This window comes from Centroberyx affinis, unplaced genomic scaffold (genome assembly GCF_046629955.1).
Source record: "Centroberyx affinis isolate AG114_WGS23_722 - 3 ecotype Tasmania unplaced genomic scaffold, CSIRO-AGI_Caff_v1 ptg005145l_1, whole genome shotgun sequence".
In the NCBI taxonomy this organism is placed as follows: domain Eukaryota; kingdom Metazoa; phylum Chordata; class Actinopteri; order Beryciformes; family Berycidae; genus Centroberyx; species Centroberyx affinis.
In genome coordinates this window covers 245,001-258,030 of record NW_027282554.1, presented here as the reverse complement: position 1 = coordinate 258,030, position 13,030 = coordinate 245,001, and the positions used below count along the sequence as shown (strand labels likewise).

General features: G+C 45.3%; 1 protein-coding gene across 1 annotated transcript in view; it reads left to right on the top strand.

The window, feature by feature from the left end:
• The first annotated feature begins 7,444 nt into the window (after nucleotides 1-7,444).
• Nucleotides 7,445-13,030, top strand: part of LOC139666830 (tetraspanin-1) — a 13,406-nt gene continuing 7,820 nt past the window's right edge. Inside the window, exons 1-3 of the mRNA XM_071546165.1 lie at nucleotides 7,445-7,666; nucleotides 8,019-8,081; nucleotides 11,670-11,876. Of these exons, the coding sequence (XP_071402266.1) occupies nucleotides 8,025-8,081; nucleotides 11,670-11,876 (264 nt within the window). The 5' untranslated portion in view covers nucleotides 7,445-7,666; nucleotides 8,019-8,024. The remainder of the gene's footprint in view (nucleotides 7,667-8,018; nucleotides 8,082-11,669; nucleotides 11,877-13,030) is intronic.

Here is a 13,030-nt window from a genome sequence, read left to right as displayed (position 1 = left end):
TATTTCAACTATATGGCTCTATATATGGCGGGTATATATATGGCATATGATTAACGGCCCTCAACCGGCTCTGTATGTCCAATAAATCATAAATATATATATTTTACAGACTTATATACTCCTTGGAGCCGGAGATGAAATTTTAATTTGAGATGGCAGTTTTGCTGCTGGCCAGTTTTTTGTTTTTTTTTTGTTTGTTTTTTTTTAACTTTCAGGCCCTCCTTCCTTCCTTTGTTGTGGCTTCACCCTCAAGTGGCTTTTCAAAGGCCCAAAGTCGATCTGTGTGTGTGTGCATTTGTCTGTATGTGTGCGTGTGTGTTCATAGGTGCCTGCATTGGTGTTTGAATAATAAAGTGTGTCCTGTTTGTCTTTCACTAAGAAGTTTGTGCGATGTGTGTGTGCACCCTCGCTACCTACTTGAGCAACCATCCAGTCTAGATACGGCTATTAATCCCTGTCAGGGGCAAGGATATGAAAACCTGTATATGACAGGTGTGTGTTGCTATACCGATTATCCATTTTGTCACATTTATCATCCAGCCAAATATAGCAAGCGCTTCACCGTCCTTTCCATCCAACCCACCATTGCTAACAACTATCTGGGCTGAGAACCCAGTAGTTACAAATAATTGCCCAAGGCAGTGTTTCTCCAAGCACTGGCACCCAGTGTTGTTTAAGTCCCAAAATAGGCCAATGTTTAATTTTGTGTGAAAGCACATGCTATTTTGTCATGTCATGTCCAACTCCCTGCAATGTGAGGTACATTGACTAAGACTCAGTGGACTACAGTTGGCTCCACAATCAGTTTGGCCTCCAAGAAAATGTCCCTGGAGGAAAAGTTTGAGGAACACAGAATTAAATGAGTCATTGTTATTAGTTTTGCATGGTGCCGTCTACGTTATGAGCTGTGCATATGACTCATGCAGTGTCTAATCTAATGTAATCTATTTGACCTACAGCTCACATCTAACAGTGTTTATTAGTGGGTGCTGTGTTTTGACAGGCATTACTGCTTGTCTTATTTTTAGTAGGTCTAATCAGATCATAATTGATTTCACAATACTTCATTTCTGCCCCATGACACATATGACGTTTTTGTGAGTATGGTTCCTTTGTGTGTGTGTGTGTGTGTGTGTGTGCATACTATTCACTGGAGTTGTGTTGAGATGCATTGCGCTGTGTCTTGTACCTTGCTACTCGTACTGTAGTGAGCAGCCAGAGGTGGGTGATTCTGCCCTGAGGCCGTATATACAGAGAGTCTCCCATGTGACAACCACTGCCATTTGCTACAGCTTCAAGCTACAGCATTCCATACATATAAAACACATAGGCACACGCATGCTGTGGGCCTGTACTGCGCACACATGCAAGTAAAAATAAGTAGAAAGGGGAAGTTCCGGCAGGTACGCATCATGCACTTGTAACGCTGTGGGACTGACTCCAGCTGCTCAGATTAAAGCCTTTCCTGTCACTTTCCACTGTAGTATTTAATAGTATAACCACTTCACCATAAAACCATTTGAATGTAAACTTTCCTCAGTTTGCCCTTAATTAATCAATATCATATCAAATAACAAACTTAGGATAACTTCATGCCAGTTATTTTTAATGTCATTTCAGCAGATGGCATGTTATACAGTGGAGAGACACAGAAGAGAGAAGTGGTGAGACTGTGAGCCAGATTCAATCTCACAATGTTTTGTATATATGGTGCTTGCCTTGGCCCACTGAGCCGCCCGGACGCCAACTGTTCTCTACGTTCAAAGAGTTTTTTGAAGGGTCATTGCTTTATGGAGGGCGACATGGGGTCCCTGTTTATTCCAACTGGGCCTAATGATAACCATGTGTGCACATGCAAGTCATTCTATGGTCCTTTGAACAGTCAAAATTATGTAATTCCCCACCATATGCCCAAGCTGTAAATTGTGGCGGAGGGTACAAGAGAGAGAAGGGCAGCTTCCCCCCCAAATCCTTCCCCATATATGGGGCAAAGCCATACAGGACGCCACAAGGATGAGATTCCAGTCTCCTCACCTTTGAGCTCCTGTTTAAAAGACAGGATGAGAAGAAAGGGGAAATGGAGGAATGAAGATAAAGTGACTGGGGGAGGTAAAGGGAGAGAGAGAGAAAATGAGGACACGGAAGACAGAGAGAAGGAGGAAAATGATTGAGGGAAGTGGCAGGGGATGCTGTAGATGGAGGGCGGGGAAGAGTGAGAGAGAGAGAGAGAGAGAGAGAGAGGGGGGAAAAAGACCTGTGCAGCCGATCAAATTTTATGGTTGAGTTATCCCTTTCACAGCCCCTTGAAATAGCCAAACAATTTACAATCATCCAAAGCATTAACCTTTCACGAGCCAGAGGGACTCATTGTCCATAATGCCGCGATGAGACGCTTTGCATGCCTGATGAAACGATGCGGGGAAATAACTCATTCAGCAGGCAAAACAAAGAAAAGGAGAGGAAGAGCAAGGGAGAGAGACAGAGAGAGAGAGACTGACAGAGAGAAAGGGAGACAAAAGAATGAAAGGAGAGACAGGAGAAGGAGAGAACAGCGAGCTGGTAGCAGATGAGAGAGAGACAGAAAGAAAGACAGAGAGAGGGAGAGAGAGAGAGAGAGAGAGAGAGAGAGAGAGGGGGAGGCATATAAGGGAGGACAAGGAGTGATGTGTGGGCAGCCTATTGTTAGGGTTGGCAGATTGGGTCTGCGCATCAGTGTGAGGGATGGCAGGGAGACGGGCGCTTGTCTCGCCCCCCCCACACACACACACCCCCCCCCTCCCTCCCCCCGGGGCCCATACTTAACATTTTCTCAGGTGAGAGGGGGAGAGGTGGAGGAGAAGATGGAAAGGAGGAGAGGGCTAAACTGAAATAGGGCAGCTGATAAGTACCAGGGAAGGAATGAGAGAGAGAGAGAGAGAGAGAGAGAGAGAGAGAGAGAGAACAGGGGAAGCCTTAAGAGAGAGAAACAGGCTTGATTCCCATCTCGTGGCGGGGAGCCAATGTCCACGCTATTTACTGCATGACAGCCTCCCATATCTCCATCAATCCCCTACACAAGCCGGGAAACACCATGGGGGTTGGAGGGACAAGAGCAAAGTGTGTGTGTGTGTGTGTGTGAGAGAGAGAGAGAGAGAGAGAGAGAGAGAGAGAGAGAGGAAAGGCAGGCGGAAAGTTGAGAACAAAGCAGAGAGGAAGCAGTAGCGGGAGAGAGCGAGGCAGCATTAGCGAGGGTATAAAAACTGTTAAAACATTGATAGTGAGCCACCATACACAATATCATCAATAAAAACCAATCACTTCTTTCTGTAATTCCTCCTATAAGAGATTAAAGAGACATTTAACAGATTAGGCGGCGTTAATGTACGCTCTAAATCGCACAGGGACGGGAGGAGGAAATTGGAGTTTCTGCAGGCACCGAGTCGCCGAACTCTAATCTGTTAGGGTTAACAGGCGTTCACCAGAAACTTATTAGGCTTGAGTTACACTAATTATTAGACGAGATAGAATTACAGTCGCGGAGACAAATTGAGAGCGGGATGAGCGGGAGATGGATTGATACCAAGAGAGAAAGAGAGACAGACAGAGAGAGAGAGAGACCGTGAGAGAAAGTATATGAACAAGAGAGAGGATGAGACAGAGGAAGAGCGAGAGAGCAGGAGTGAGAGATAAAGAGAGAGAGAAGCTGCATACAAATGACCCCTTTTAGCTAATTAGCAGCACTGCTAAGAGCCCGGTGAGAATTGGCCCCTATATGCTGCTCCACAGTGGCCCTATAGGTGGTGAGATCAAGTCTGTGGCCACAGGGGCTCATAAGCAATGTGTGTCAACCCAGCACACCATCAGTCATAGAACAAAGGAGCCACACAGGTCAAAGGCAGCGAGATCCGCGGCTGTGCTCCGCTCCGCTCCACCCTCCACTGTCTCTCTACTTCCCTTCTCCTCTTCCTCCCCTTTCCCCTGGATCCTTCTATCTCCCTCCTCCTATTCTTCTTCCTCTTCTTTTCCTCCTTTTCCCCTCATTCAATTTCTTTCCCATTAGCCCTGTCCTCGTCCGCTGTCTTCCTTCTCCCCTCCTATCTATTCCCATCTTCTTCATAACCAGCCTGTTCCTTTGTGTGTGAGTCAATTAGCCGGCCCTTTAGTTTTGATTTATAGACCGTAGACCTCCTATGGCCTAATGGATTGCTGTGAATTAATATGCATTTGCTTGTGTGTGTGTGTGTGTGCGTGTGTGTGTGTGTGTGTGTGTGTGTGTGTGAGTGTGAGTGTGCGAGATAAATTAAGGAGCAGGAGACAATAGAGGTCACAGAGGTACCAGTTCTATACCGGTGCTCACCATCACTGGTGTTTAGTCAGTGCCACACCGGTCCCCCAATTTTCATCCCTCACTTGAAAGAAATTATCAATTTGTAATGTCGACATAATGGATTATGAACAATAATAGAACTGCTGTGCTCGCTCAGACGAAGTCTCTCAATATCTCTTGCCATGTGGAAATAATTAGGAGGTTAATAAAGATTGGGACCAAATGATTACTATTGTGCGAACAAAAGGCATTATCGAGTGTTGGGAAGCAATTCATCGAGGTCATATTTTTCTTCCCTTTGTTGGCGTTACAGACCCAGGACAACAACACAGAGATTAGACCCACCAATCTTGCCTTGGGGGTGGAGAGGAGAGGTCAGGATAGGTGCAAGTATACATCACCATCATCATCATCATCTGACTTTTGTAACGCACGCTGACCAGAGGCTATTTACACCAACCCAAAGTCAAGAGGCCTGGCGCTGGCGGTTTATAGTTCAAGGGGTCGTGAACTCTCCATTCCATATCAGAAAATGTCTCCAGCTCTGCCAGATATGGTTAATGACAAAGGGCCCTTTGGTGCCCCACTCCACACAATGGCAGTATATCGTCGCTTGTCAAGTGAAAACCTTGTATCTCATATATGTCAACTTTGCAGGAAATAAGAAAAACAGCCTTGTTTTTAGCTCGACCTCCATATATTTTATATTTTATCCAATTGGATTTCGAAGGGGTTTCATAAGGCCAAGGGTCGTAGAATTTTCACAACCCATGGAGGAGCATGTAATCTTTCAAGTGAAGTTTGTAACCTTGTATATCCAAAAAGACAACTTCCCAGGAACTAAGACAAAGTTTTCAGGTTGATTATCACAAATTGTGGTTGAGGTTTTAGTGAGCCTTAAGATCATAAAACGTGCTAAGCATAGCCTACTGTAGGATATTACATCAACTTTAAAATCAAGTAAAAGTCAAATCAACACTCACTTACAAGGTATACATGCCATGATGATCGCAGCTGTGTGCTCTAGCTGCCACAGAGCACTAGATGTATAAGTATAGCAGCTGCCCTGGAGGGCCGCTGATAATACTCAATCTAACCGACCTCATTAAGGGACCCATGTTTTTTACGTTCTCCATCTCACCCAAGCAGCGGTAGAGATCTCTGCAGCTCATCGCTACTTTCATCAGGGGTGATGAAAAAGCGCTCCTCTAATCATTCCTCTTTCCGCACGCCGGGGCCGGTGTGTGTGTGCGTGCGTGCACACGCGCAGAGATTATTAACCGGTTTAATGGCTAACGAAGCCTGACAGGTGCTCTTCTCACCGAGATTAAGGACTGGTGGGTTAATGACGGTGTGGGTGAGATTGTCATAACTCACAATAAGGCCATTAAAGTGATATTACTGAGAAAGACTTGAGCTGATATGTGCTCAACTCTCCAACAAGGTGGCATTGTGCGGACGGCGGTGCCATTTTTCAAAGAGATTTTTCTTGCCTGCAGGGTTGTTGGAGCTGGCCGGAAATGGGCTGCGATTCAAGAAAACTCTCGATACGAGAGGAAGAAGGGATGAGACAAAGGAAGACACTGGAAGCTCCTGGTGCTTCCTACCCATACAAGAGTGGTATAGGGATGCACAGAAACTGTCAACACATCACTTTCAAGACATAATGCAACATCAACATCTGTAGTCAAATACACTTTGTTGTACAACAGGTTAACTTTGCTGACATTATACTGCTGATAAACTTTTAATTAGACCCAAAATTCTAATTAGACCCAAGAATCCCTTTGAAAGCAATTGGGAGATGCTTACAAATAAACTTTTGGTAAAGAAGCAGATAGCATTTTAATAAAAAAAAAAAGAAGTTAAATCACCTATTAGCTTATGATCTTTTACTTCTTCCCATGTGAGCAGTGTTTTTGGTGCCATTCACTCAGCAAAGAACAGTTGGCTGAGAAACAGCTGGCTCTCCTTTGTTGGTGCATCACAACATCCGCCGTATGAACCTGCCGGGACAAAGAAAAGCACATTCCTTCACAGGGAGAAACACTGATCAGTAGCTAATGCTTCAAGACAACACAGCAGTGAGTGGAGGCGGCTCTGCCAGCAGTCACTATAGATCACTACTCCCCTCTAGTGGTCGGTAGCGGCTACTGCGGCGTTCAGGGGACAAAAGAACAAAGGAAGGAAGGATGAACAATAGAATCGACAGCAGAAAACAGCAACAGATAGGTATCCTGTGCTACAGAGCAGGGATGCAGTATACATCACTATACATGAAGTAGAGGTTCACTGCTAACACAGTGAAATCTCAAATTGGGTGCTGTTGTAGAATTGTCATTTTCTTTTTATAGTTTTATAGTCAATTTTATCACCAAATAAGCATAAAATAGGTTTATAACAATATAAGCTGGATGTTCTCTGATTTGGCTGTTCATATCTAGTAAAAGAATGAAACTGCTGTTGAATCGCAGGATTGACATTTTTTTCATCAGAGTATGATCCCATGGGTTATTGAAATGCAAGCCACTCTGACAAAATGGATGTAGCTTGTTCTGCGAGAAGGTGATTCTGTAATGTGGCAGAGCAGCATGTGGTCTGTGCCTATAAGATTAGCAATGTGAGCTGGTTTGTCAGAGGAGAAGTGTACCGTCTACCGTCCAATATCGTACTCTTCTCTTTCCATACAGTATATGACTGGTGTAAAGAAAATACTCATCCCTGCCAATATTCTGCTACATATTACTCCACCTATACATACTATATTATTCTCCCTCTCAAAGGATAGTGTCGCAGTTTTAGGATTTTGTCATGGCTTTTAGGGGATATGAGGAGGTTTGACAGTTGTTTTGTGGAGATAGTGTGGATGTCTCTGTCTTTTCAACACTCAAATCCCTGAAAAGGTGATACTGCAGTGTAGAACTATGTCACTGCGTACCTGCAGGGGTCAGAGCTGCCACCCGAGCCCCCTGTACCTGAACAATATTCACCTGCTGTCACCTGTGTCACCAGCAGCCACACCCAGTCCACCAGTCTCGCCCGAGGAAAAACACTGTAATCAGATTTCTGATCTCCGCCACAGGCTCGGGCTTTTCTGCCTTATCCGTATGGTCATCATCACTAGCACACACACACACACACAGTAATCATCTCGAACACACGCAATCACCTCAGCACACCTGGCAGCACCTGAGCTGGGAAAACAGAAAACTTTGCTCTGAACGCATCTGTGGGTTAACGCTGGGTTTTGAGTGTCTTGGGTTTCTTTGAGGTTAGTGCCGCTCTCCAACCCAAGGACATTGACTTTTAGACTGGCGAAAAGCATCTACACCTTGGACAGAAAGCCATTTACTATATAAGGTAAGATCTTGTGTGTCTAAAGTATTCTGCTGCATGTAAATACTTTAAGCCCCTTACTTGTTTTTCCTTATTTAGCCTACGCTTTTCCCATAGATCTTCCATTAAAGATGTCTTTATCGTGTCTGTGTCTCACTGAACACATTCAGCGAGCTCTGTGCATTTTTTATCATTAAGGCCCATTGTCAGCAATGTAATTTTCAGAGTAATTTCAGAAGGATGTGGGCTGAATGCAGCAGCACAGCATGCATGTGAAGATTGGCCGTGTATAGGCCCTGTGTGTGTGAATGGGAGATAGAAGGACGTGGCTGATGAAATAAGAAATGCTATAATTTATCTTCTCCTTTTATTACAGATTAAAATGGGGTGCTTCTCATTCGTCAAATTGATGATGGTCTTGTTCAACTTGCTTATCTTTGTGAGTATGTTTCTGCTTTGATTACATACATGCGTGTGATGGGGGGAGGTGGGGGGTCTCGGGGGTGACTGCTGTGAGAGTAATTGTGTTTGTTCATTTATTGTGTGAAATCTTTACGGGGGGAAAGTCATGTGTGAAGTAAACAAACAATGGCTTTCAACGCAATGCATAGAAAATCACCCCCACCTTTTCCCCCTCTCCCTGCTTCAATGCAAACAGATACCAAAGATGTTACATAAACATCTCAAATCACTGAGCAAGACACCCTAAATTATACTCCCTCTCCTCCTGCCCCCCTCCCTACTTTCTCTGCACCATAGCAATTTTCATCTCATTAACTTCAAAGGCTCTAATTTTGCTACCTACGTCTTCCGCTTAATGTTGATAACTAATGTGGTATGTGAAATGGAGAGAAACTTTGGCGAGGGTAAGCTGAATTTGCCCGCCGCGTCGAGCCCACCTGGGCTCCCACTGTCACGGAAGCGGCTGCACAGATGAAGCTCTTAGCACAAGTCATCATTTTCCTCGCATTTCCCAGTTCTGCCTGAGTGCCGTTCCTTGATAAATCTAGTGCGGCAGCTCTATAAGTCCCAGCAGCACAATGATGATGATGTCCCTTTGAAATGTTAGCCAGTAGAGCAGAATGATGAAATGATTCCCTTCAGCTCATAAAGAGGATGCTTTAATGTGACTGCTCAAACACTTTGGCCACTGCAACTGCATTTCAAGTTTGATGTTGCAACTTTATCTATGTTCTCCTCTCATCAGAGAGAGTCCCATCCAATGGAGTGAATTTATTTCTCCAAGAAACAACCGCTATTGTCAAAGCCATTGTCTGTTACAGCCAATTCTTTTTCAAAGGTTTTAAAGTAAAACTGACATAAAAAAGTGACATAAACATGACTGAGTGACCTGGCTGTGAAATCTCTCCTGGTGAACAAAATTTGAATTTTCCCAACCACATCCGAGACTTAGGGACTGAGCAGTAATGCAATGGTATGTTTGTAAAAAAAAAAAAAAAAGTGTGACTTCTGGTTCCATCTGTACATCATGTTCCTACCATATTGCCTCGGCACGTCATTGCCTTGGAACCCATCTAAATGCATTGGAAATTAGAAGTGTCTCCATGTAGGCTCTCTCTCTGTAGATCCATGTTTGAGTGTAGGGGCTTAATCAGATTGTCTGCTCCCAGTAATATGACCCATGGAAGATGGGCCATATACTCAGCTGATGTCTTTCTCATTCCAGGCCTTTCAAAGAGGACCAATTCCATTTCAATTGGGGTGGGACAGGCCTGCTCTCGATATATCTCTTCTCTCCATTCACCCGCCCCTCCCTCCCTCCCTCTCTGGAGGCCACTGGCTCCTATTCTGTAGCCTGCTATTCATTCCCTCTCTAACCCTAATAGGCTCTATTTCCCATCTCCATAGCATGGCATTTCCTTTCTCCGCAGTTCCCCCCACCCCTTCAAAAATCTAACCCGATTTACATCCAGTCCTTTGCCATGTGGGTGTTCGACTGACAGGGCATCCACCTGCATATGGCACACCATCAAACGGATTAGCCATTTTCTAAAAAAAAAAAAAAAAAAAGACAGCGTGCCAGCTACAATTATACCTGGCGAGGGATGATGGTGGCAGACAAGGAGTTAGAGGGGGAATATACTTGTCGTATCACATTTAGCCAGCGGTGCACTGATGGCACGGAACGGGTTTGGGGGAGATGAGACACGAAAAGATACCCCCGAGTGAAAGGTGGAGTGAGAAGGAGAAAGGAAGAGAGAGGGAGAGCGAGGAAGGGAGGGAAGGTGAGACAAAGAGAGAGAGAGAGAGAGAGTAATAGATAGACAGAAAGAGTTGGAGAGGGTCAGAGAGAGAGAGAGAGCGAGTGAATGAGAACGGGGAGAGACAGAGAGAGTACCGGAGAGATTATTCCCAGGTGGGAGGCATCAGTGTTTGACAGGCCATGTAGGATGCTGGGGCCTGATGGAGAGCAGGGGGCCTCCTGAGTGCGACTATAACAAGTCTGATTGGGCCTGACAGACAATATCAGGTTTCAAACATGCTTTCTGTAGGAGAGGAGAAATTAATAAGAAGTCACTCGGCATGTGGGGAGCGGAGGTGGCAGATAGAGAGGAGAGAGAGTGAGGGGGGAAATCGTGTGAGGGAAAGGAGACAGAGGAGGTGTGGGGGGAGAGTGAGAGACAGAGAGAGATGCTAGAAAGATAAATAGAGGGTCAGAGGGGGGAGAGATGAGGAGAAAGAGGCAGGCAGAGAGTAGAGAGAGGGAGAATAGAGAATAGCGACGAGAGAAAGAGGGCAAAGTGGAGAGAGAGGGAGAGAGACAGAGAGAAAGAAAGAGAGAGAGAGAGAGAGAGAGAGAGAGAGGGAGAGCAGGTGTAATGTGAAACACTTGACATAGTTCTGAATTTGTCTCTCATGAGCAGGTTGTACAGATTTTAGTCAGTAGATTTGTATGAATGTGCGTCAGCTTCGCCTGGGGAATTCACTGACTGCTCTATTTATTTAGTACAAAGATGTTCAGATATGAATAAAAGGTTATCTGATACAGTTCTAAGAACAGCACAGCGGTACTCAATACACAACCCAGTAACCACACCCTTACACTTTGGTTTCTTAAACTTAAGGGTCGGGATCCAAAATGGCCCATAGGCTTGTTTCCTCTGGGACTAAACTTCTCAAATTTAGGTTCGGAGCTGGAAAAATCCCCCCCACCCCCACCCCCCCCCCCCGCCGGCTTTAGAGGATAGCAAGCATCTTTTTCCTTCACTGTCCACACTCTGATCCTGTGGCCTATTTTTTGTCTGCCCCAAGGCTGTCTTTATCCACCAGCACAAGATGGTCACTAAATGGATTTCTGTCCATTATGCCTATGTGACATAAGTAGGGAGATAAGGGCGGTCATGGGAAAAGGGCAGTCATTTCGTTTAGAAAGGTAAAAAGAGGCCAAGTTCTTGCTGGGCTTAGGTTTATAATGGGAAGCCTGAGGCAGCATCTCTCTCTCTATCTCTCTCTCCTTTCTAACAAAAGAAATCCTCCTCTCCGCCCCTCTCTGAATGGTAGGTAGCATATTGAGGTGTCATGGTGTCACTGGAAGTAATGGTAGGAGAGGGTTCATGATGTAAGCCGGCCTCATTTCCAAAACCTATTACCCCCTGAAGAGCTATTGACTTGACCCCATCTGAATGACTGCCAGGCAAACAAGTGATTGACATTTTACTCGCCATTGTAAAATGTGGATTACATGCTTTGTAAAGCTTACTGGTCAAAGCATGTCTCAGCTTCACGTGCGTGATAGTGATTTGTGTGTGTGTTGATGCATTTGTGTGTCTAAACGCACATGCACAGTGTTTTATGCAAATATAGGTTTGTGTGCATGCATGTGTGTGTGTGTGTTCATGTGTGAGGTTGTATGTACGTATGTGTTTGTGTTTGTGCCCCTGTGTGCATATGCATGTATGTATGCACTTAGACATATGTCCAAGTATGTGTGTGTGTGTGTGTGTGTGTGTGTGTGTGTGTGTATGCTCATTCACATGTCCACGTGTGTGTTCGCCTCCATCTCCAGCTGGGGGGCCTGACCATGCTGGCCGTGGGGATCTGGGTGACCGTGGACGGGGGCTCATTCCTTAAGATCCTGGGGCCGTTCTCCGACCAAGCCATGCAGTTCGTCAACGTGGGTTTTTTCTGCATCGCCATCGGGGCCGTGCTGGTGCTGCTGGGGCTCCTGGGCTGCTGCGGGGCCCACAAGGAGAGCAAGTGTCTGCTGCTCATGGTAGGTGTGTTAGACCTGATTTACACAGAGAGGCCCTGAAAGTCCTGGGTAGCACACACTTGCTGATGGTTTAATTAAGTTGGCTGTTGTAGGACTGTGCCACTGTTTTACCCTTCTTTCTGTGTGGGTGCATCTGTGTTGCTTTTTTTTTTTTACCATTCTGTTTGAAATTTCACATGCATCACATGCACATGTTGTTTTTTTGGCCGGGATTCTCATGTAAAAGATGCTCTTGATTCTCCTTACATGGAGAAATTGAAATCAAATTATTGTCAGATTTTTAACTCTTCAAAGAAAAAGTTAGTCCCACTGACAAAAAATACAATGTTGCACTTTTTGTTGAGTGTATAATCAACAAAAGGCTCAAAGCCAAATATATCCATTGGTTTCCTTGAATAAACTAAAATATAGTTTATATACATGCGAAAACAAAGAAGGCTACTACACCTGTATATTACCATGTAGAAAGTTTCATGGCCCTCAAACTGAGTCAAACCACAGAAAATGCAACGTAAAATGCCCAAAAACATTCACGATCGTGATCGATATCAACAATTCCCTCCCTCAGTTACTTTTTTGGTGCATTTCTGCAAAACACTGACAATAGACCATGGCATGAAAGTAATGCGCACACCCAGCTAGCCCATTTGCAGTATCTCACACAACCTTGCATTTTACACACGGCCCATCAGCAGCCCACCCAATATCCATCCCTGCCCCTCCTGCTAGATCTATATCAGCAGCGACGCCACCCTCCCACCAAACCTCCGAACAGCAGAGTGTACATTATTACGCTCATTAACGACGGGGCTAACTACCTCTTAGTCCACTGCAGTGAGTCTAATGAGTAGCACAGGCAGCACATTTCCCCCCATAGAGCCACCATCATGTCCGCATCTCCCATCGAGTTGAATGATGGGAGCCTACGTTGCGTGGCACACATCGCGCGTCGCCACGACTGACAGCACAAGGCGCACGATGCCTATCTGGCTCACGCTTTCCCTCCCCGCTCCGCGAGAAAGCAGCGTCCCCGTTGCACCGCCGTAATGGCCTGAATGAAAGAGCGGATGAGCTGATAGAATGGATCCATTCCAGTTCTGTGTCTCCTTATTGTCCTTCTGTGTAATCAGCCAAGCTTTATCGACAGTCTCTGT